Genomic DNA, 26,292 nt, shown 5'->3' on the forward strand with positions numbered 1-26,292 from the left:
AAGTTACTGTGCGTCCTCCTGGCTCAATATATGTTTGGAGCTGGAATATTACTTTGTCTGCAACGTGCCCGTTGCGTCGATTTCTTAAAAAAATAGGCAACCAACATAAAAGATGGATCCATCTTTAAATCTACAAGTATCTGCTCAGAATCCTCTTTATAATTATATTTATGTCACAGTGTATTCACAGTAGATTCAAAGTATTGATGTTTACACGCAACTTGTTGCTTCTCAAGACACTATTTTATTGTTGATTTCTTGCCCTTCCTTTGGTTTCAAATTTATCTATTTTTCTGCCCATTATCTTTCATGAGTGCTTGATTATGAAGCATAAACGGTTCAACTCGTCTGTGCTAAGTATTTCTGCATTTGTTTTGATACCATTTGATGTGCTTCAGAGCTACAAACCACCTTGCCATCTATAAGTAACTAAAAATTATACTACATATAAGGGAAAGGACTGTTTACTGTGACTTGCTCAAATGAGAAGGAGCTTGCAAAGTGCAAACTTTAATATCGCTAAAAACATAACGAATCCATGCTCATGGGCACGCTAACATACCAGTTTGGAGAGGTTCATGTCACGCAGGACTCTCATCACTACTGTTTTTTCGGGTTCGTTCGGGTTGGATCTTTTCACTGCTCCCAGCGTCCTCAGTACAGAGAGGATGTTTCGCAAACCAAAGTCATAGTGAACCTGGCAATACATAAGGGAAAATTGTTCACATTGTTGTATTGAAAGAAAAGTACAAAAAATTCAGCAGATAAGCTTTAAACTTGACAGTCAACCAGCTAGATCACAACCCCACTAATCCAACTCTGAGTACATGTACTGCGTCCACCAGTCGATACACCTTAAGAGCAGCAACTGAAAGAAAAATGTAGCTCCTGTGTCTAAGAAATGCTCCCAAACATCACAGATCTATCTGCCGGTGAAAGGTCTATACCGTCAGCAAAGACTTATTATGGCCATTTGTATCATGCTGTAGAACCAATGCAAGCTTGCGTCTTAGAATTTCAAAGTGGGTAAAGGAGCTCGAACCATCACGAAGGAAGGAGGATCAGATAGTCGCTAAGAAGACGGTGTGAGAATTTCGCCACACACATAAGGCACATGCGTGTTTGCTATTAAATATGGAATGCCTCCATTACGTCTTCAGGAATTCAAAAATTCTAGATTATTCAGCAAACTCACCGCACACAAACTAAAGATCTAATGTGCAGTTTAAAGATTATCATACGGAATGTATCACTTCAATGGCACCTTCAAGTAAACATTTTCCAGTTTGGTTCCTTGCCATGTCATTGTGACTCCAGCTTCCTTTTCTCTCACCTACATCATATACCTAAATATACTATGATTTCCCTGGTATCTTTCAATCATTTTCGGCGTTCCCTCAGAATTTACCTCCAAAACCTATGTAAATGTAACTGGGGTCGGATTACGGATTACCAGGTTTGGTGAGCATCCTAGCTTACTTTGTTAAAAAAAAAAAAAAATTTTTTTTAAAAAAGTCCCCAGACCTAAAGTTTACCTCAGAGGTCTGCAGCCAGTGCTATCAAAAGTCAGGTACTGAATACCAAGGCTACGTAGTATTGATTTCCCTCATGCCTCTTTAATCCACTACCATACACTCCCTCTCTCTTTATCTCACTCTGACAGGTTTTCTTAAATCACTATACCTCTCCTTTGTTGCTGTTTTTCCAACTTTCTCTTCCTCCTTCTTTCCTCATTGTGTGCTTTGCTCTATCTTCTTCTTGATCACAGTTTGTTAAGGAAAAATTAGTGCTGGCCCTCAACAACGAGTGCCGGTGAGGCCCGCCTGCAACCCTGGGTTCAAATTAAGCACGGCAGGTACAAAATGCCCATGGCCTCCATTAAATTTGTTTTATCTGCAACATATGCACTAACTTGGTTATTTCATGTGCTATTGACAGAACAAACAACAGTAATATGGAGTGGTGGGTTCCCTGACGCACTGTATTTCTCTGCTAGTGGGCCACATCATCTTAGGGGGACCTGAAGGGCTCCATAAAGATAAATGTCATTAACCAATGAACGGGATGCAATTCACCAGCAACGACACTGGCACCATATTCCTTGTTTCAACAGGGGCTCTGACAGCCTACTTTGGAGTTGGCCAGTGATCCGCCTCCCACAAAGGAGTGCAGTCTGTGTTTGTGACCCCCTCAATGGGGGAGGTCCTGCAGGGTCCATGGGACCCTTTATGTCCCTTCTTAAAATAAGCACTGGAATTCACACTAAATGTGCACTACATCCTGGGTGGCACACACTTGCGTGGGCCTCCAGAGCCTTTGTTTCAATGCACATGCATCTGTTACATGGCATAGATGCATGACCTAATACACTCAAGTATATGATGATGCCTACTCTTCCTTCCACAGGCTTTATGTTTGTGGCCTCACAACACATGATGTAGAAGGTAATGCACACATGTCTATACCACTAAAACACTAAACTGCTGTGGGAAATCAAAATAGGAACAAGCATTTGCAATGCAATAGGTCTCGCATTAGGGAAGTGTGAGCAGTTTGCATTGCTATTAATAATGTAATAGTATCTATTGGCATTCTAAACAATAATGGCCTGACTTAATGTGTTTGTTTTATAAACTATATTAAAAAGCCATTGTCATGAGCAATGGCAATATCTTTAAATTAGTAAAAAGCGAGAACTATTGCATTGTCGAGGACTAGTCGAGAACAGCAGGGCGAGAGGGGTGCACGGGGTATCTTGGGCGCAGCCTGAGGCCGCGGGCACTCCAAGTGCCACAACAGGGGGCGTTTGACAGACGGATGATGGAAATGACACAGAGGCACGGGGCAGAGAGAAGGAAGCGTCACCAGGACCTCAGGACGATTTAATATGGCCTCGGCATAGATTTGAAAAACATCTCACAAAGCATCGAAGCCCACATTCTAGCCTTGACGGTCTCAGCCCTGGTGTGAATGGCGTCACCCAAGGTGGCCACGGCATGCCTTCTCTGGTATCAGACTGGAATTGTAATTGTGTGTATGATGGTGCCACCATGATTTTTAAGGACCACATCATCGTATAAATTTCAATGATGACCCCACAAACCTCAAGGGCTTTCTACAGACACATGACTGCACGCGTGTAAAATGGCTTGGAGTCTTAGCGTGGGCACACGATCCTGTGCTCTTTAGCAACTCACTGATTCTCAATGTCACTCACCAAATGAACAGTCGTGTGTAAAGTAAGGGATGGTCATATAAAGCCCTCTAATAATAGTTCCAGGTAGTGTTCCTTTGTTATAAAACTGCCTAAAATAAAAATTGCTTGAGTATGGAGCTTGTAAACGGAAAACAGTGAGCACTCTATGGAGTGTTCCAAGATAAAGCTACTATACTTTTAAATCTTTAGAGTTCGATTTTTGTCCCAGCAGCGATATAGTTTTGTAAATCCTTCAATCTGCCCACTGTATCCTGTGTTATAAGCAGAACAGGAAACGGCTTTGCACCTACAATTTGGAAGGATGTCTGGCATTGTTTTCTCCTGGCGCCCGCGTTGTCTAGAATTGTAACACTTGCGAATGCCACCATTAACCAAGACAGAAGTCTCGGTCTGGTTTCGATCTCAGTGGCGCCTGTTGTCTGTTCTGTGATAGAACTCTTCCGTGCAGTAAGGGAGGGGGAGGAGCGGGTGAGAGAGGGGGGAGGAAAGACTGCCATGCGAGGGCAGCTTTAAACCCCCCAAAAAACCATCCTATCCTGCGCTTTCATTGCCTGCTGACGTTAAATGTATAAGTACTGAATGCAAAAAATGTGTGTGTGGCACTTCGTCCTCATTGTAAACATATACTTTGACCTCAATTTTGAAAAAAAAAGAGGACTCACATGAAAGTGCCTTGACGGCGAGCGCGCGCCCCACGGTGTTTAAAGCCGGTGCCCCCCTTCTCTTTCGTGGGTGTGAATGAGTCGAGGACAGCAGGGCGGGAGGGGTGCACGGGGGATCTTTGGCGCAGCCTGAGGCCGCGGGCACTCCAGGTGCCACAACAGGGGGCGTTTGACAAACGGATGATGGAAAGGACACAGAGGCACGAGAAGAGCTCCGTCAGGTGTAGGCTGCTGTATGAAATATTGACAGCGCCAAAGCAAAAAGAAAATGCAGTGTTTAGAAATGGTTAGAAAGTGTATGTAAAAGAGGGAGAGCATGGTGAAAGGGAGTCGATGCTATAAAATATATGCCGAAGGCCAGAGTGAAAATACTGTGATGAAGTGGAGGGATATGACCCATGACGTGTCCTGGCTAAGGGTTTCATAAAGATAAGGGGAGAAAGAGTGCATGACAAACAATGAGAGAGTGCTTATAAATCACGCAAAGAGGAATTTCAAGGAGAGGGAGGAGCGGGTGGGAGAGGCTTGTAAATTACTTCGAGCTCAGTTCCATGTAAGGGAGGGGAAAGAGCGGGTGGGAGAGGGGGAGGAAAGGCTGCCATGCGAGAGAGAGGGAGGAGTGGGTGGGAGAGGCTTGTAAATTACTTCGAGCTCAGTTCCATGTAAGGGAGGGGGAAGAGCGGGTGGGAGAGGGAGAGGAAAGGCTGCCATGCGAGAGCTTCAGGCTTGCAGCTGTGCGCGTGCACAACCATCGGGAACGCAAGCTGAAGGCCTGAAAAGCCACTGTTTGCACTTCCAAAACTCGCTTACTAAAAGTCTCGCCAGAGCAGCGCTCAAGCGCTGGCTCAGGCGAGACCTAAAAACTGAACTATGTTAATTTCTGTAACCTGAGCCCTCTTGTCCCGACAACTTCACCGATCTCATCTCTATCACCTCAAAACATACCTGGTGCACTGCAGTCCTCCCACAGAGCTCACAACTCAAAGATACACACAATACGCTGGTCACTATTGACCTTTCAGTGTGACAGAGAGGCTGAAGCTTGCAGCAACATAGCCTTTTTAGGTCTCGGCTCGAAGGCTACGCTTGCGCAGTCTCGCTCTGAGATTTAATGTTAGGAGTGGGGCTTTAGCCCGCCCCTTTTTTTTACGTCTTCTCCATTGGCTGGCCTCCTAAATGCTGGTCAGCCATTGGAGAAGAGCTTTGTCTCTCCAAACAAGCCCCGTCTTTTTCGGATTCGGTGGCGTGTTTTTTACTTTCTTTCTCTCCTCTGGAATGTAAACATTCCAGCCAATGGCAACAGGAGAGAAAGAAAAACACGCCCCCGAATCCGAAAACGCCGCTGCGGTTCTCCGAGGCATTTCTGCTTGACCTCAGAGAAAGGCGGCGGTGTTCATGGCTTAGCTTTGGACCACAGAAAGTAGCGCTTCACGATGAGCATTAAATGTACTTCTCTACATGTGAAGGCACAAGCACTTTACACATTGTTTTGCATTATGACATTGCAGCCCCCTCATGCATTTACTTTTTTTTTTTTTTAATATGTGTGACGTCAAGTACAAAAACAAATCCGAAAGCAAGCCGCCATTGTGTGGCTGGCAGCCTCTGAAGTGGTGAGCTCTGTTGGTAAACAATGGGCACATTTAGCAGCACAGCTCTGCTCGCCACCCAGGGTGGCACGGATTACACTAATGCTTTCCTGTCCCTTTAAGAATTCATTGATTCAGAAGCCAGCCTGCATCCTGGCCACTAACACCGCACGAGGCGTCAGAGGCGGGATGAAGGGCCTGAAATGTCTTTAACAGAAGGATTACTGGGATATTTCTTTTTTTAATTCAGCCACATACCAGCGGTATTATTTGCTGCCAGAGAAAGGTTGGCAACGTAACACAGTACAAAGAGCAGACAGGAAGAGCACATGTTAAAGTGGGAGGGGTGACTGGCTTCATGATGCAGAGGGGCAGTGACAAGTCCATCACACCACAGATGTCAGCCGCATGTCATGAGGGCCCGTCGGGGTGCATCAGCTAGCAGTCCTAACACTTATGTTCACCTTATGTTCACCGTCATTGCTAGGACCGTAGCAATCCCGGCATGCTTAGTGCTGCTTGTCGAAAAACCAGGACTGAATGGAAGTGGGGAGAGGATGTGGTCCGTCGGCTGCGCTGCCGACTTTGGTGCTGCTGGAAACCAATGTTCGAGCCTCGCGGTCACGTCCACATCCTGTGATTCTGGGCAAATCACTTAATCTCCCCGTGCCTGAATGTGTAATGTAAATACGGTGCTCATGTAAAGCGTTCCAGTATCTTCGGGTCGAGTTCGCGCTATATAAATATCGCCCCCTCCCACCCCCAAAAAAAAGTCACAGCGTAGGACGGAGCTAGTGAACACCAGTGTGACATGAAATACACAATGTGCCGTCAGTAATCAGAAGAACAGCTTAATATAACCACGATGACTGCGAGAATTAAAGATCCAATGGGCATGAAAGGGCGAAAAGTTATCCATTTCTTTAGAAATCGACAAATTGCTGCCTGCTACTCCTTACAACGTGATTTGTGCATCACAACAACCGACCATATCAAGAAGGGTCGAGAAAATGACCGCATCCCGCAGTACGCAAAGACAAGTGTTACGGGTTTTTCCATGCCTATGATAGTATGGCATTATTCTTCGTGGTCCGCATTCCGATATTACTATATTTTTGTAAAGTCCAAGAGGCATGTTTTGCCTCTGGCAGAATAAACATTACAGTGTCTCTCACAACAGACTTGTGCACAATGTTTCAGTTGTTTTCGCGTGGCCTTTATTACCTAGGAGGATCACTAAGTGTATACTTATGATTGATGTTTAAGGTTCTTCCTAGAGAGAGATAGGAGTTTTGTCTAGTGGAAGTTTTGACTCCTGGAAAGGTAGCACATAGGGTTAATGTGCCTGCAGCAAAGAACATGTACCATGCAGATCACAAAGTGCACATAATGTAAATAGGTCAGTGGGCTACTGCGTGTGTGTGTGTAGGTGGCTCTATTTGTGTGTGGGTTGCTCTATGTGAGTGGCTCTGTGGGTGGCTCTGTGTGTGGGTGGCGTTGTGTGTGTGGGTGCAAATGCAATAGGTCTCGCATTTGTGAGTGATTAAGCTATTGACATTGTAAATAACAATGCCGTTTCTTTAAATGTTTTAAAAACAAAAACATAAACAAAAATAATGTCATAAGCAATGCCAATAGCTCTAACTTTAACAATGCCGAGACCGTTGCATTGTAAATGCTTGTTCTTTATATCCCAGACACCAAAGTGAGAATAAGAGGAATAGGAAGGAGAATTCTAGTTTTTAAAAGAAAGTTTTATGGCAAGTTGTATTGTTTACTTACACGGAAACGATACAGCAATAATTCCTCAATCCGATCAACTTTATTGATTTAGTCAACAATATTGCCAGTAGGAGTGCTTTAAATGGATATACAGAAGTGCAAGCACTGACTCTCCAGAGTACCTGCTTGCTCATGAGAAGGGCTGGTACTTCTCGATTAAATATATTGCAGCACTGCTGAGAAGTGCCGGTACTCTCCCTTTCAAATGAAAGAAGTGCAGGTACTCAGTACCAGACAGTACCTGCCCATTTAAAGCACTGACCAGTACTAACAACATCTGCATCATACCAGATACATTTTTGCACTCACAGCACCCTAAAAAGTATCAAACCAAAAACGTAGTGGTTCCATAACTGTGCACAACATATCCTTCCTCCATATCCCTCATGCCGCGGTTGTGCCGCGGCTCATGTACTATAGCCATTCCCCACACAATGGTTATAGTAACCTCTTGGGCACCAGTTACGTTCTGCGTGGAAAATGGGACTATACCTGCTTAAATCTGGCGTTACAAGACATCTTCATTGTATACTGAAATATCTTATTCCAGTCCGCTGAAACTATTTCAGTCCGGATTTCAGTTAATCACTTTTCACTGATTTCTTCTAAATTTCCTTTAGATTTATCAACCAGTGCCCTGTCAAATAACGTCACTGCTTTTTTGCCTAGTCCCAAGGTAATATCCTCTGATCATGGATCGGGCTGCTGACTTAACTGTCAGTGTAGACGATTTAGCGAGAAAGCACCCATGCTCAACATTAGGTGTATAGATAGTGGCCAATAGGAGATTCTCCCTCCATCAAGACATATCTACCCTCTGTACCTATAAGAATATTAATTAGGCTGAAGAGTGTCCCAAGGCGCATCCTGATCTACACACCCCAGCCATATGCTGAGTTACCAGTGTTTTTAAAGGAATGAAACGTCGTCGACTAATGTAAACAGTTTGCACGTTAATCGCACATGATAAAAAAAGTGCAGTTACTGTTTCTCTAAGCTTGTTAGAAATTGTGCTCAATATTCCACAAGCTACCCCGTCTTGCCTGATATGTTTTTGTTCTAAATGTGTTTGTCATGTGTTCATGTAGGATGCAGGATTGTGTCCCACGTAATTGCTACGTTTGTATTTTTGTTCTTTGACATTTTTGATTTATTAAATTGATTGTCCGGCTGGACACTCACATTATAGTACTGATTCAAGTCTATAATTATCCTATTTACTCAACTGTTGTGTTTAAGGACCACTGTTCTAATACTAAGGAGTTACCAGTATAGAGCACCTGGTCCCTCTATCACTTCTTCAGCCTCCCATTTTCATCTTGTGTTAGATGTATCTCCTGTAATGGCACAACATGCAGACCCTGTGCTTAAGATACACATGAAATGAATACATATGGGGCATGCCATTCTTAACTTTCCATACTATATGCCATCCTGCTATTGGGTTAGCATCACCTGACTGAGGCATGTACCTCTCCAACTATTCAGGGGAATGTCATCTTAGATTAATTCCATGTGTACGGCCATCATCAACTGCAAACCAAACTCTCCTCTACCATCCCCAAAATGGTAGGAAAATGGTCCCTCACCCACCAAAAAAGTGATTCAAGCACACTCTTTTCACTGGAGCCAATGCGCCCACCACCCAGTCATGTGGATATTGCCACACTCCCTTGCTCACAAAAATGATAGAGGTTATCTCTCATCCATGCCATCAGACAAGTCCAGTCCAGTGTTCCATGACAATGCACTGCCATATTGCTTTTCGTTTCTCCTCTTTCAGTGGTGTGTGCGCTAGCATTACTTTCTCATCTTTCATGGATGAAGGTTCATCTGAATGGGACCCTGTCAACCGTCAAACAGAATTAGTCAATCAGCTATGCAATTGTCACTGCAGAGAATCACTTATCTTCTAAACTGTGGCAACTGTTCCAGCTGGGCTTGGTACTGAGATGACTTTCTAAAGGTGTAAGGTTTACGTGTTGTTTCCTAGAGTGTCAATTACATTCTTTCGACATGTATGGTAGCCCCGATCATCACCTCATCCACACCTCCCCAGGCTTGGAAACAAATTAGAGCTATCATCAACAATGACCTTTTGGCATGTGGAAAACAACAGCATGTACCCCAATTCAGCTTCTCTTCAGCATCCTTTTACTGAAATGAAAGAGACTCCATGAAGCCTCTTGGCCACAACATATTTGGAAAAGATCTTAATGTAGCAGGTTTCCATCAAGACTTTTGGAGCAGCATGCCTCATTTGGTGCATTTCACCCGTGGCCTCAGAGAGGAGCCCAGTGGGTGTCTGGCAACCAGCACCTCTCAAGAGCATAGAAGCGGGTAGGTCCTGTAGCGTCACTATGGTCACAGCCGATCGTCCATATATTTTACCATGTCCAACCCCTCCACATTCTTCAGTAGGCCAATAACCCATATGTTGTTACGGCATGAGCAACCCTCGCCCTGTACTCCAAATAGCACACTATCTCTGTCAGTTGAGTGACCAGATGTTGCAGCTCTACCATGACAAGGCGCGTAGATTGTTATTTTTCTTTGTTCTCCTTTATTTTATCTGACAGTTTGCACTGATTATCCCTATACAATCCTATATCCACGATCACATTTTCGTGAGTTTCCCTAGTGGTCGCTACTGCTTCAAGTATGCAGTTTCTTCTGTGACATTTTATCAGCGACAGTCCTCATACCATTTGAAGTTGAGGGGTATGGGCTGTACCTACTGGAGATTTTGCAGGTTTATTCTCCAGTCCTGGGCTTTGTTTTAAGCTGCTCGCACTGCATGTTGCGCCCCTGCTCCATAGGCTCAGCATCAGAGTATACTCAGAGTACTCATTCAAGGTGGTTACTACTCCAAACCAAGTCACTCCATTGTCCCAATGAGGGCTCAGCTACACTTTGGTACGGGGACACATTGTAAATCTTTGAATGGGCAGCTTCACCACACAGCTCAGTCTCAGCAAGGCTAATGGCCACGATTGGTGTGAAGAGTCTTGTAATACTTCCAGCCAAACTTTGGAAGGCGTAGCCTATAACTGCCCTCGTGCCCCCATCAAGAGTTGTCTGCAAAACAGCACAGACCCCACCCGGTCACCACTTAATGGAGCCCAATGGGGTCCACAGCTCCATGAATCATTGCCCTTCCCATGACACCAAAGTTACCCCCCATCAGCACCGTACTTGCAGGGATGGTGGGAAGAAAGAATGAAGGAAGGGCTGGAAGTCCAGTGGGGCTTTTTTAGGACGTGTCTCACTAATGCAGAACGTGGAACACAATTTGTTCCGGAGCTGGGCCTCTCCCTCGGCCAGGGCACAACCCAGCCACACCTTACTATCCTACGCCACACTCTTCACTGTCCTTTGCAGGGATAATCTGCACTTTCAAGAAATTTTCCTCCAGACATTAATCCGAGGAATAAATCTGCTGTGGGACTATTGTCCACTAATCAAAACATCCCCACCTCTCTCAGTTGGAGTCGCAGACCTCATTTTTTTACCAGTAGGGTGCCCCCATTTTAGCTACAGCTCACATCTGCCAATCTTGCAGCCATATTTTTTCAGCTCGGATCAGGAAATTAAGCCCAGCCGTGAATGGACCTTGAAGGTGAATTTTTTTGGGGGGTGCATTTTTTAAAACTAGAGATATAAGTAAGATCGGTGATAAACAGGGTGCCGGCGAGAAGACCCCTAGGACGCATCCTACCTGAATAGCTTCAAGCACACCCCCTGCAATATTTCAAATCTTGCCAATGCACTCAAGAGTAAGAGACGCCGCAGGGAAAGAAGGAGGTTAACGAAGAGGTGCAGGTTGTATTCAACTTTAATCGAGTTGCCACTGGTTGTAGAAACTGCTGGAGGCGAGCAGAGACAGCTAAGACTCGTGAAGTTTCCTATTTCCCAACAGGCTGAAGTTTATGATGTGTGAGCCTCACACCCACCAGCGCACAATGACGCCGATTGTATATTGCAATGAAAGTAGCAGTACACATAGAGCCTCGGATTGAACTGCTGCCTCTTCTTGAAAAAATGGAGCCATGCACAGGGTCAATTATTAAGATCAACAAGGATCCAATACCAGTTGCTCACTGTGCAGACATAATGTGAATCTGGCTCCTGTAAGTGATTATGCTAAAATGGAAAAACGGACAGCAGCAGTCACTCAAATCGATACTAATAAACCTTTCAACCCATGGGATTCTATAAAAATATCAATTGATTAAATCATCACAGCAGCTGCACTCAAGTCCTGTGGCTTCTATTATCACAAAAAGCAAAACACTGAACTAAGACTCGAAATACAGCCTGAAATTAAACTGAGGAGCCTCAGACTCTTCGAAAGAGCTCACCAATTTTAAGATTCTTTGGGGCATATTTACAGGGGCATTGTGCCACATGAAGGTCACTTTTAACAATGTTCCTGTGGTGCAATGCACTGCTCCATATTTACAAAGTAGTGTCAAACCATTTTTTGTGGCTTAAGGCCGCTTTGTAAATATGGTATCCTCAGCGGCAGTCGGTGCAGGTAAGTGCGGTAGGGCAGGGTGGAGGGGAATGTCGACAGATGACGGACTAGGATTTATTTACTTTATTTTCCCTATTCTGTCGTTTGTCGACATCCTCCCCTGCTCCGCCTGCCCCATCGTGCTAACCTGCCCCGACCGCCGCTGGGTACTCTTTCACACAGGTATATGCATGAAAGGGGCTTGCAATGGGTGTTGCTGTGGGCTTTCGATCGCAACACCCATTGCCTGTTTGACGCTGCCCCAGATTTACAAGGAGGTGTAATCCATGAAAGAGCAGGCGTTAGAATGGTGAAACGAGGAGAAATGCTTTTATTTCTCCTTGTTTTTGCTTTTTCTATGTGTGCTGCATTGTGCAGCACACATAGAAGTAACACATAGTCATTGTGGATTTTTTATATGTAGGAAGGGACACCTTCCTGCACATCAACAATCATTCCCTGCAACGCAGTACCCTTGCACTATGGTGCAAGGGTGCCTGGATTGGCATTCGGCAGCAAATGTTAGCGCCAGTGCTAGGGAAAACACAGGGGTGTGTCGTATTGCAGTAAACACAGCGCAACCCTGCGTTTTGAAAATGTCGGAGCGCGGCGCTGCCAAATTTGCATTTCCTCACTCCGACATTTTTCGTAAACATGCCCCCATGTTCACTGTAAATGCTCAAAATAAGTCCTGCATTCTGATGACCAACCTGTCTTTACACCTATATAAGGCTACATGAAATGGTAAATGCTGCAAACTAACTTATCAGTGACCCAAAGGGTTGAGAAATAAGAAACATCGAAAATCTTGAAATGTATAGTACCAGTAAAAAGGACTTTTTTTTTTAAACAAAATTACAAAATTACACCCTTTACTGGCTGAGTTCAAGAAGAATTTAAAACAAGGAGCACTGGTAAAGGGCAAAAATAATATAAAACCAAAAATTTTCTTCAAACTTCTCTTTTTGCTCTAAATTTTTACCTGTGTGCACTAAATTTCAGGAAGTGTTTGCTAAACCTTAAAAAACAGGAAACCAGTATACTCTAAAAGGCTAAAATGAATATTAAACAAATGGCTGCGCTGTTCGTGAATTTCCCATGTACAACACGCTTTGTCACATTCAAGCTGAACAAATGCGTCAAGTCGAGCTACTACTCAAAAACTGTGTATATTTCTGCTTGACAAACACCATCATCCGTGGAGATGAGCTCAAAGTTTACAATCACTAAGATGAATTGTACAATGTAAATAGACCTCAAACATATAAATAAATAAAAATGTGTGTAAAAGACAGTGATCCGCACCATTTGGCGTAATACCAACTCAAGCATCATCAGAGAAAGGTACTATTACTATAGAACATCACAAGTGAAAACAACCCGGAGGATATAATAAGGAAATATCACTACATATAATAATAACAAATTACACTATAGTGACAATGCTAATCAACTATATACATGTGAAAACATTTACAAAATGCCCATTGGGAATCATACTGTACACTATTCAGCGGTCTTGACAGACTAGTGACTACAGCAATATCATATGACAGATCTACAATATGTTATTCCAGAGCACATGCGCACCTATACAAATAACTACTATTTACAACAGTTCAAGTACTAATCAATCATTAAGGGTTCTAGATATATGAATTGCTTTCAATTGACCAAGAGCTGGTGAAAAGTACTTGTTTAGAATCCATTTTCTAAGTAACGGGTATTGCAACCCTTTAATTATTGTTTTATATATTTCATACATCTTGAGATCTGCTGACTTTTATCTTTAATTGATAAAACTTTCTCTGAGGGATTTTTCTCTTGCACCTTCATTGCATTCCGCACCCTGTACAGGGTTTCCCCGCTTTTTAGCTGGGTTTGTGCTATATAAATCCCATATATACATATATACATGAATGTTTTTGTTCAACAGATAATATTTAATTGTTGTAGAGCATATGATACCCATTAGTTTTAGGTGCAGAAGCAGTGGGATGCTCATAAGGCTCACATTCACAAAGATTTTTTCAACTAGCAGAGGTGACTGACTTCATGTAGTTGAGTAGTAAGTCTCCTTTTTAAGACTATGGCACATCTCTTTTCCGCTATGCTTCACGACCTGGAAGGTGTAGACTTTTACATAAAACATCTAATGTCACCTGGTGGTTATCGGGAAGGCTGTAATGCTGAAGGTGGAACAGTGAGTGAATAAGCTGCAAAGTGGTCAGATGGTCGAAGTATAAGCAACAGGAATCAGAGATAGGCTGTTCACAAAACTATCTATAGAGTACATGTAAATTAGCTTGATATATAAAGTTACATAAAGGTGAGATGCACTTTGCTAGTCTTTAGTGCAGCTCAGTGAAGTTTATAGCCCATCTGGCATTGTCAATCAGTGACTGTTAGACTTGGCATCTTTTGTCGTGTTTCCCCTGAATTTTTGCTTTCTGCCCACCCGGTTTTGACTCTGTTTTTGCTGGCGTAGTGTTTCTGCACACTTTTCTCACTGCTGATCAGTGGTAAAGTGCAAGTGCTCCTGTGGTAAATTCTGTTATGGATTGGTGTTTCCACGATTGGATATTTGATTTACTTGTTAGTCCCTAGCAAAGTGCACTGAGTGTGCCAGGGCCTCTAAACCAAATGCTACACATGGGTCGGCAGCACTGATTGTGCCACCCACGTGCGTAGCCCTGAAAAGGTAACTCAGACCTGCCAATGCAGAGTCTGCACGCCGTTTGTAACTGCCATGTCGATTTGGCCAGTGCACACACTTGCCAGTCTCTAACCTTCCCTTTTCTTACATGTCAGGCCCCCCTAAGAAAGGCCCAGAGTACCCCTGTGGGCAGGGTGCAGTATATGTGAAAGGTAGGACATTGCCTGGTGTGTGTGGCATGTCCTGATAGTGAATCACAGCCCATTTCGTTTTTCACTAATGTAAGGCTACCTGTTCCCCATAGGACAGAATGGGAAGTTTGTTTATAACATCTTATAAACATAACTGGCCCTGGGAACTAGGTAGGGAAATACAATTTAGTATGCCTGAACTCAGAATCAAAAGATGCATCTTTTAGTGAGGGTGATTTTTACATTCTGTGTTTGAAAATACCTCTTTTAGAAAGTAGGTATTTTCTGGCACAGTCATCCCGTGTGCCTCTTCTGGACTGCGGATTGCCTGTCTGGGTTTTGGATGACAGATAGCTGGGGGAGCAGGAGTGGCTCCAGATAGTCTAGGTGGGTCAGGAAAGGGATGAATAGACCTGGGCTGCGATGGGGGAAGAGGGAGGAGATTTCCTTGCACCTCAAAGGGCCTGGTCTGCTTCTAACAATGTCGTCTCCACCTCTTGCCAGGAAATCACACCAGAGAAGGCCAAACTGGTTCTGGCTGGGCACAGACACTCTCTGCCTAAGAGGTCAAAGGATTTTGGGACATAAATATTGGGGCCCAGACCCCTGAACTTTAGAACTCTTTAGGACCAGGTAACTGCCAAGAAGAATAGCTGGAGAAGCTGTGAGGAGGAACTACCACTTTGATGTGTGCTTTGTTATGCTGGCCTGCAGTGGCTGCTTCTGTCTTGGGCAGTGAAAGGACTGGACTGAACTTTCTGCAATCTGCTTTGTGAGTTTCTCCAAGGGCTTGAGGTAGAGCTTGCCCCCTGTTCAAGAAGTCTCAGGAACAACAAAGACTTCAAGCTCTCCTGCCTGCAGCACTGGGGACTGTGTGTTTTGTGCTGCAACAGTGGAAAAGCAACTTGACGACGTCTACGACGCCTCTGCCGACTCCGTGTCCTGACGGCTCTGCAGAGGGCACAGCCGCAATGCCGCACCGCGACCTAGGTCTCACTGACGATGCCTGCTGATGCCACCACTGAGCCGCTGCTCGCACCGCGACCTGTGGACACGCCACACTCTGCACTGCCTCGCTTCACGACGATGCCTTGGCATTGCAGAGGGCACCGCCGCAATGCGACCCTGGTCTCACTGACGACGCCTGCTGACGCCGCCACTGAGCCGCTGCTCGCACCGTGACCTGTGGGCACCACACTCCACACCACCTTGCTTCATGACGACGCCTTGGTATCCCCGACGACGCTGCTCCACGCCGAAATCGATGCCAGGGCCGGCTTTAGCACTGGTGGCGCCCAGAGCGACAATGTTTTTTGGCGTCCCCCCCCAATGACCACCTCCACCATGGATTCCCTCCCTACCACCCTTTAACAGTCAACATAACCACTCTCTCTCAGATGCATTTAATACATTTTATAGTGTCACACATAAAAGTGAAGGGTGTCAGAGCACTGTACATAACGCACACATTACACAGAGACTATCAATCATAGGTGTGTAAATCAGTGTATACAACACGTTACATAAGACAAAGGACCACAAGGGGTCAATTCACATGTCATCCATATTGATAGGCAGTATAGTTGAAGAGTACTTGGTCTGGAGAAGCACAAATCTTGCCTGGAAGAACATTAATCACCGGAGTGTTCTAGACATTTTAATTGCTGTCTAAACATTTCTAGAGGCCAGGAACGGGGCAGCAGGTGCTTTTAAGCACAATATAAACTAGCAAACACCAAACAGGCGCACCTGTGCAAAGTCAGCACCCGGTGCGTGGCACCGGTCGCACAGCCCTAGAGCCGGCCCTGATCGACGCCGCTGCTTGCACCGTGGTTCGAGGGCACTGCTCATACTGTTACACGACACACCAACCTCATCTCGCATCCCAGCGCAGGCCTACCAATGCTGGCGCCATCGACTCCAGTCCATCAACCAACGACAGCGCTTCAGCAATGACAATGCCGCTGCTTGCACCGTGACCTGCTAGCACCGTAACAAGCAACACCTTCATCTCGCACCGCGACCCTGGTCTCACCGACGGCGCCATCTGACGCCACCACCGAGGCGCAGCTCGCACCGTGACCTGAGGGCACCGCGTGCCGCACCGTTGCATCCCAACAGAGAGGAGATCCTGCAACGCGTGTGACTTCGAGGGCACCGACGACTCCTGCACCGACCTCCGAAACTGACACCTGCGGATGCCGTATTTTCAGAAACTCAACGAAGAGGTCGCCGGTGCCCTGCATTTCTAAAAAGTACTGTTTGTGGGCATTCCCGACACCGTAGCTGGCCTGTGACGCCGCGGTCAACCAGAACTGTTTTGATTTGTTTGCTCACGACGCCGTGATAGCCCCAAATGGAGCTATCGACATCAAGGAACTGTTTGTAAAGCTTATTTTGACAACTGTAGATTTTTAGGTACCCTATTGTGGATTTTTATCATTTTTGGTCTTGTCTTAAAGTATATAAAAATATTGGCTATTTTTCTAAACTGGTGTGGTGTCCTATTGTAGTGCTTATACTGTATTACTGTGGGTTATGTGCGAATGCTTTGCACACTGCCTCTAAGATAAGCCTGACTGCTCGTGCCAAACTACCATGGGGGTGAGCAGGGGTTATTTTAGGAGTGTAACTCCCTTATCCTGACTAGGAAGAAGGGTCCCTATTTGGACAAAGGTGCAAGCCCTTGCCAAATAGAGACATTTTAACAGTGACCGCGCCTAATCTTTGATAATCTGCTGGAGGAATGGAAGCCCCGATTCTGATAGATTGTGCAACAAATGGAAGTGATTATCTTTAAAACAAAACACTGCATCACATTAGTCTGTGGGGACACTGAGGCACTTTCTGTGCAGTGCTACTCATAATCTTCTATAGGATTCAGCAAGAGCTTCAAAAGATTCAGTTTGTGCTGAACATCCTCTATGAGGCTTATCAAAAAGGACCCTGTGAGAAGGACCAGGCAACATAAGCAAAAATAATATGTTAATTCTATCACAAAAAATGAATATATTTAATTCATTTTATGGAAGCATCTCCGAAGCAAACATGCAGGAGGAAATAGTGGCATGCAGCTCTTTAGGACCAATGGATGAATGAAAAAAGGACAATTCCAAGATGTTTCACATATGATAGCACCAGAGTTGTAGAACAATCTTGAAATTTGCAAAAGGGATAAAGAGAGAATATGTCACGTTTTTAGAAAATATTCCCCTTTTTGCTATTCTCACCAGTGAACATATGGGTACTGTATGAGAGCAGTGCAATATTCAGCCTAACATCTTTACCTTAAATTCCACAGCTGGTATCACAAGGGTAAGTCCTACATTGGGGGCTTCCCTCTGAATTGAAGGAAATACTGGTGGTGGCATTGAGGGGCCACAGAGAGACTATGAGAGATGGAGGCAAAGGCAAGCTGAAGGACAATGGACAAGGAAAGGTAGCATGGGAGAGTTGCAGAGTGGCGGTGGGTGAAGAACTGCAGCAGAGAGCCAGTGATATTACAAAGAAGAGCCAAATAGGAAGGCGCAGAGCGAATCTGGAAGATATGCTTGCAGGAGTCAAGAAAAGGTGCAGAAAATACAAAGGATCGTTGGGCAAAGAAGAGCAGCAGGCAACAACTGGGAGTAGCTAAGAAGGGGCTCATGAACAAGGACAGTTGTTTAGAGAGAGGAAATGGGGAGATTGCTTAGGGAGTGCACGGGTGAACTACCTACAAGCAGTGGCCTGAACAGACAGACAAGGTACGGTGTAGTTATCTCAGGGGCACAATGAATATTGAACAATTCTATCATGAGAGAAAAAGGGATACAAACATGGAGAGAATCCTGTCCTCTGAAAGCCTTGCTCATGGTGGCACTCCTTACACAGAGGCCAGGGCAAGGATTTACAAATGATTGGTTGCTCAAAATACAGAGGAAAGAGGTGCTTTAAAGCATTACAGTGTTTATATTCCTTTACTCTCGAAAACATGATGTTAACACAAGGCCCACGAAGCACAGCTTTCACCACTGAGGTGCTGAAATATTGAGAAGAATCGTTATAGTTTCAGTCTATCATGATCTGTGCTATAGTTGATGTGGTGTACTGTTACTGTAATGTTAATGATACATTAAAGGCTGCTAAGTTATGACTGACCAAGTAAATGTATTTTTAGATTAGATTTGTATGAGATTGAGTTACATACTTCTCCTAATATTTCGGTCAAAAGTGTTACACCCACATTGTGGTAGCACAGACTGAACTGGCCTCTATACCTCATGAAGCATGCTTGAACTTTGAGATACACAGCAAGATTCCCTTGAGGACATCAGAGGCTGTTAAAAAGGTACGTCCTTTGGCAGAGGGCTCTGTGAACCAGGGGAATTAACTTGAACTGGAAGAAATCTTTCACTGACATCCAGTGCAAAGCCTGCCAAGCCGGGCAAATGTGTTCTTTCTAATTCAGATGGAGCAAAACACTCACTGTGATGTATTCTGGAAATACTGAGGTTTGGCCAAAACCTTTTAGTTAGTTCATAAATAGACACTGTTGCTTAGCATTACCAGGAAATCACAACTGCAAGGATAGTTGGTACTTTTGGTGGTTGGTTGAAACATTTTATTTTTTCAGTGGACGAATGTGTAAAAGGCACTACTCACTGAAATAATATCTGAGCACCTATGAAGAGATCTTGGTCCATCTATGACCCTAAATGTTTTAGCTTTAAGGTACAGGTAAGGCAGATGGCTACTTCAATAGGTCACACCTCTTTAAGACAGGCGGTCGTGGAGAGTGAGTGCACCCACCATCATGATCTCAAGTTTTTAAACATTTTATTTCAGAATACTAAGGCATCATGTGCTAAATTTCAAGTAAATGAGGAACCAAACAGAGCCATTCCTCAGAGATCAAAGCACAACTTTGAAATTAAGTTGTGAATCATCTTTTTAGTTATAAATGAATAATATATTCGAAGATTTTAATATTTTTACCAATACATTTCTAGTTAGAGGACGTGAGTTTAACTGCATGTATTCTGCTAGCCTGTAATGTAGGGTACGAAGAGCAACAATTTGGTAAGCTGCAGATAGATCTATTGGGTTCAGGGTCCCAGATTTAGAGTCCTGGTGTTCATTGATGATTTCTAAGCTTCCTTTTAGGTGCGTGTTGCAAGAGCCAACCACCTATCATAGAAGGGTGTTCCCTTTGTGGTAAGGCATGGGAGTGTGAGCCACTGTCTCTGAACACTAAAGGGCCTATTCCCAAACTGTATCTTGTAACACATTTTTTAGAACTACAATAACACTGCTAACGTACTACAAAATGCTATTCAATAACCTACGTGCAGAAATCTATGCCTCCACCTCTTCTTTCTTTAATGTGCAGAGATCTCCATGCAGACTGTGGCGATCTCTGCACATGTAGGTATATGTTTTAGAAGTAACTGTGGAAGAGATGGGAGGAGTGGCTGGAAAATGAGACTATTACTAATGGGAGGGTTTTAGGAAGAAGTAAAAGAGGGGTTTAAGGAAGGTTAGCGAGGAGTTTACAAAGGGACATGTAATCACAAACGTGTTAGTCCATTGCTACTCACAAACGCCCCCCTATAGTTAATTTAACTGTAGTAAGTTCAACAACCATACGTGGTCAATCATTGATGCTGCAATACCCTCCCAATTAAATTAACATTTTAACTACTTAAAAATACATATGAATTAAATTTTAGGTCAAGTTACAGAAAAATAAACCTTAATTGCTACTTTAACATTAAGTATGTCCATGACCTGTTTTTAAAATGTAAACATTTATGTAACTTCAATTTTTAAAAACTTTAATTATTTTACCCTAATCCTGTACATAACCTTAATTAATCTACATAAAATAATTTACATAATAAACAAATATACATTTTATGCTTTAGTTGGGAATTTTATGTATTTAAATCTTAAGAAACAATAATATAAATGTCAACTAATATATTGAAAATAATTAAACATTCAATTAAAAATTAAGGATATAATGTTACACCATGTTTTATTTTGTTCTATATTTAAAAATAAATATTTAAAATTACATTATATTAATATTTCACATTACGATGATTAATATTAATGTAAATTAATTTCAAATATTTTATCATACCACCTTACTATAAGAAAGCTGCGGGAGGCACTGCTTTCTCTACAAGCCGCCAAGCTCTGGAACTCACTAGCAGAGAACATTGGAAAAACACAGGAGTATATACACCTAGGAAAACAGTTGAAAACATGCCTATTTCCTAGAATACTCCACCACCTGGATCCAGGCAAGAGACCACAGAAACGTTCAAGCGTAATCCCCAGCTTACATCCCACGAATTGCAAACAACTCATCCAGCAAAATACTTTCATTTTACAGGTTAGCAAATAAGGGCTCATCTCTATTTCACTGTGGCATTATATAGTTATATACTTCCATATGTAATAGTTATGGACCGCAATAATACTAAGACCATAATACGCAGCGGTCAACAAATTATAACTTACACTTATTAAATTCACATAAAACATATCTGCTGTGAGGGTGGCCCATCACAAGCACTGTACAGCCATACACCACCACATGAACAGACATGGAATAACCAAAGAGATCTGTCAAACATTACTGGACAATTTTTGAGGACTTTAATATAGTCCATTTACTGCAGGTCCCAAATATCTATACAATCGGACCACTTCTTTACATCTCACATAGACACTCAGATATGAAAATGTCAGTCCAACAGATCTCTCCATTTTTCTCTCCCTCCAACCCTGCCAGCACAGCACCAAAACTATACACAAAATTTCAGATTGGACAACCCATGTAGTATCCAGATAAGCACACTATATCACATAAAATACCACAAAGGGACCTGCAGAGCTGTTCAAAGCTACCAGCAATTTGAAAACCTTACAACGGTGCACCTGTCTTTTTCACTTCATCATCCAACACACTGCTATACGCTACGTCTCATAACACAATAACCACATCTTGGTGGTCATCATGCATGACATGGAAACACTTCCCACAGAGGATCAAAATAAAAGCAACATCCTTACAATTACTCACCCTACATGGTTTAGCGTGCTACACATGTGGACAGGAGATTCAACCCCCAGATAGTGGTATAAAGTGCTATATAAATGCTGCAGTACAGGACAACAGAACACCATTTTTTAGTTTAATAAACCTTTAGATTTTTTACCTATACTTATATATAGGCCTATATCTGTCCTGGTGGTGGAGACCTCTGCCTATGTGTGAAAAGTTACCAGTAGTAAGTTTACACTTGTAAATTAGGCTCCACCACCTGAATTGAGGATTGGAACACACCAGTCTACACTTTTGAATAACTGAGCACTCGTAAATGCAGAACAGCCAAGAGCAGTAAAGTTTTTCAAAAGTTTAAGAGTTCATTTACATGTGTATATGCACTCACAAGTAAGTTTACCTTTGTGTATAACCCTTACGTAATGAGGCTCAAAGGCTGTCGACCCAGTACTCAATTTGCACCAGGTATTTCAGCACTCTGAAAGGAGGTTAATTCTAGGATGACTTTCCATTTCCAAGGTTAAAACACTTGTGGACCGATTCACAGAAGGTCACCTCACTCATTGCGGAGGCCCCGCAGCCATAGCGGGGACCTGCACTTGTGGTGGGACATCTGCATTGGAGTTCCTCATTGCGAAGGGCCTGCTACGATTGCAGACCCGCCCGCCATGACTGCGGGGCCTCCGCCATGAGTGCAGAGGCCCGTGGTGAATCGGCCCTCTGTATTATGCATGTCACAAGTTTTATGTTCGATAAGAAATAAATCAGCAGCCATGTCATCTAGAAGGACTACAGTCTTTGATGGTGGGATAGTAAATAACGATAAAAAATTAAAGTAATAGGTTTAAAATATTAAATTTAAAACACTAAAAGTGATACGTTCTAAAGTCCCTTTATATACTTGAATTGAAAGAAGAACTTAGAGTCTTGTGCACAGTTCATCCCGAAGAAATACTCAGTTCCTGTAGGAACCTTGATTTGGGGGTGATCGGCCATCCATCTGGCCACCAATGGCATCCACGTCTTTTTGTCAGAGGTTCTACAGGCAATGTTTGGTGCCCGGGTTGTTTGAAGATGTGCATCCATCTGATGTACTACTTTTACCAACTTCTGTGAAACCAAAAAGAACTATCTTTGACTGACACACCTCTTTACAGCAAACTTTCTTTTTTCCTTCAGATGTTCAGAGTCACGTCAATCAGAATACGTGTCTCACCTGCTTAGACAGCTGTTCTTCGCACAGTTTGTAGAGTGTGTAAAATTTCCGGCTCAGAATCTGGTTGTCCCTGAAGCCGGCGCTGGCCAGTTTGACCCTCATGATGATGGCTCGGTCGGGGACCATCATGGCCACGGTGCGGAACTGCACCTTAAGATTCTCAGGAAGCTCCTGCCTTCCAGCATACCCGGGATTCTGCAATGAAAGGGTTAAAAACACACACAAATAAGACACCTGTCCCGGCATTCAGCTCCTTTTAACATTGTGCATCTGGAATACATTTAGATTTTCCTTTCAATCTGTGACTATGAAGGCACATTTATAATTGCTGATTCGTTGTGAGTTCCTGTTCCATCTTCTTTAATGAAGGTCTTAAATTTAAACCCAAAATTCTTAAGACAAGAAGAAGAGTCCGCCCTCGTCTAAGATGGCGGCACTTGAAATAGCACGCTAAAAAGCACCTACTGGGACTGGCACCAGTTTTTAATGAAAAATCTTCTAAAGCAATATTGCCAAATCGTACTCAAAGCAGGCTACGGCATTGCAGTGTGAGCCAGAGAGCGTTTACAGTCGTTGCTTGCTTGAAAGGACTAATTATAAAAAGAAAGTTCAGGGCGTTATTTTCTGGAGTCCTTTACAATCTTTGACTTGAGAAGGTCCAAAGTGATGTTAAAAGGGTTAGACAAAGGGCAACACTGGTAAATGAGTTACACACAGATGTGTCTGACATGACGCTCGCAGATTTAAAGAAAAGCGCAGAGCAACACGTTGTTTTAATTCCGTATTACAAAGTCAAGACTGTATTGAAATAATGTCCACATAATTCTGCTTACTCTATTGCACCTCACTCAAAAAACAAATGTTGATGTTCAAGATGCCACACTACAACAATCCTGGTAAATGTGCATGACAAATATAATCCCCTTTGCTTCAAGTGAATCCCTGCATATGCAACAGTGAAACCCAAAAGCACTCAACAAGCTCCAGGTTGAAGGAGCTGTACTCAGACATTGAATAATTAAGGGAATCCATTACAGCCCAGCAGTGGCTCCTCTTACAGACAACCGAACAGCCATAAATACCCTGAGGAACAGCTGATCATGGAAGTGATGGCAACAGAGCTCAGAATCAGCTACAGGCCGAAGAGTAATTGACCAATGCCCCAAAAGACTAGTCACGAAAAGTAGTTGCAAGCGGCACACTGACGTTTTGCAACCAGTCTTTAATTTTGCGATGCAGCCTATGTATAAATAGATGGCACTGGAAAATCGTCCATCACTGGGGTGACAGAATGGCATGTCTCATGAATATTAATTAGGCAGGTCGCTTTTTGCAACGACTGTGCGTGGGTGAATAAATAACAGACCACCATTCTCGTGTTTCCATTTCCAAATGGGAAACTGTTTTCATACAAGCCTGGTTCCTTAAGGGAACATCAGCAGTAGTCTCCCCCAGCATGAACCCCAAATTATCTGGGGTCACCGAACATGCTTCACAGAGGCTTCCCCTTCTCCAATCTAACACCATATCCACTGAGGAGTCAGTAACTTTTCAGTGGTTTGCAACAGCAGCGGTGGACACAAAACATTGCTGGAAACCACTCCAAATAGCAATTAGTTGTAGACGCCCCCATGGCCTCTTTACCGCATTATAAGCCCTGGGCAAAGAAGTTCACAGGGCTCTGCCTACACAACCACTCACAGGAATAAAAATGTTTAATGGAAAATGTGTGTTAAATTCTGTTCTGCATGGGGCCCTATGCTCGTGGGCCCCCCAGGCAACTGCCCAACGTGCCCATGCGTTCAGAGGGCACTAGACGCCCCTTTCACACAGCGTCAGTAAACCCGTATTTCAAGTCGGAAACAATTTTCCAACTCTCAAAATGGGTTTAAACATAATACAAAACCATTCTGATCGCAGGGTTTGCAACCCGAGAAATGTCTTTGCACATCAGGCTCCAAGTCCTGTATTCAAGTCTGGGGACATTAGTCGCACTGCCCCACAATCGTCTCTGCATGAATTCAGCCAGCTGCAACTTGAAACTTTGAATTTCGATTATAATGTTTTTTAAATGATGGCGTTCGTTTAAACCTCTAAGGATTTGATAAAGACGGCCACGGTATCAGCACCGAGCACATGACTGTTCATACCATGGTCAGAAAAATCCCGAACTCCTTGTCCATTTCCACCACGTCTCCGTCTGTGAAGATGAACTGCGTCTTCTTATTCTTCTTGCACTGAAGCACGATGTAGATCTGCTGGGCCGCCACCGAGAGGACGGGCAGCTCAATGCGATTAAACTCATCAAAGCAGCCCCACGCCCCCGACTGCGCCAGGCCTGTGGGGGAGAGAAGGGAAGGCTTTACATGTCAGCATTTCACCTGCTGGATGCTGGCTCGGCCTCTGGAGAGAGAGCAAGAGCGGCATTTAAAAGCCCATAGACAGAATCTGTACATTTATTTCATCTTGTAATGACATATGATTTAAAAAAAAATAATCAGCTTTATCTGTCTTATGTAAGAGTGTGTATGTCGCGCGCGCGCATTGGGTTAGTGAGTGCCACTGCCAGTGTGTACCAATGCGAGTGATCGGCTTGTGTATCGATTTCTGATTTGGGCCAAGAATATCTCACTCTTCAGCACGATGGGCAGGCAGCCTTTGGCATGGTGTAATTCTTACATGGGTGCTTGCCAACTTCTTGAAGTAGCAACAATCAACAGGTATACAGTCCTGACAAGGCTCAATGCATGTTAATATGTGTATGTAATGGGGCATCCGTGATTACAGGTAAATCACACCTCTCTCCTGTTAGTCCACGTCCATGTCCGTCGATTTACTGTGAGCTGCACATATGTCAATAAATGACATTACCAGTTGTCTTTCCTCTTCCAGCTGAGATTGGAATATTGGGGTCATAGATACCCCCAAATGCTCTCCTTGAAGATGTAACTCACACTCCAGCTTTCCAAGTTACTTAACCCATTCATAATTAACATGTTTTCACTAATTTATATTTTTAAACTTTTTGCAATATTTTCCCATTGGGAGACTCCAGCCCGATGGCAGAGACCTCGGCCTAGGTATTAAAAGTTACAAGTAGTAACTTTACACTCTTAAATTGGAATCTACCTCCTGAATTCAGAGGGTGGGGACATTTAAGTCTACATTTTTAATTAACTTTGTAATCGTAATGGTTAACAACCAAAAGTAGTAAAGTTACTCAAAAGTATAAGAGTAAATTTGCACATGTAAACTTACTCACATGGAAGTTTACCTTTGTCAATAGTAATTTAGGTGTTGAGGGGATATCCACAAAAGTAATAGTTAGGGACCTTTAAAGGCCATATTTTCATTTGCAATAGATCACTAAACAATCCTTGGGCAGTTTTTCATAGGAGAACTCATGAGT

General features: G+C 43.5%; 1 protein-coding gene across 1 annotated transcript in view; it reads right to left on the bottom strand.

The window, feature by feature from the left end:
• Window positions 1-26,292, bottom strand: part of LOC146822633 (dynein axonemal heavy chain 5-like) — a 971,002-nt gene that overhangs the window by 559,668 nt on the left and 385,042 nt on the right. The window contains exons 42-44 of the mRNA XM_085606815.1: window positions 25,034-25,221; window positions 22,884-23,078; window positions 563-697 (exon numbers count right to left, since the gene is read on the bottom strand). Of these exons, the coding sequence (XP_085462941.1) occupies window positions 563-697; window positions 22,884-23,078; window positions 25,034-25,221 (518 nt within the window). The remainder of the gene's footprint in view (window positions 1-562; window positions 698-22,883; window positions 23,079-25,033; window positions 25,222-26,292) is intronic.

This window comes from Triturus cristatus, chromosome 5_2 (genome assembly GCF_964204655.1).
Source record: "Triturus cristatus chromosome 5_2, aTriCri1.1, whole genome shotgun sequence".
NCBI classification, from domain to species: domain Eukaryota; kingdom Metazoa; phylum Chordata; class Amphibia; order Caudata; family Salamandridae; genus Triturus; species Triturus cristatus.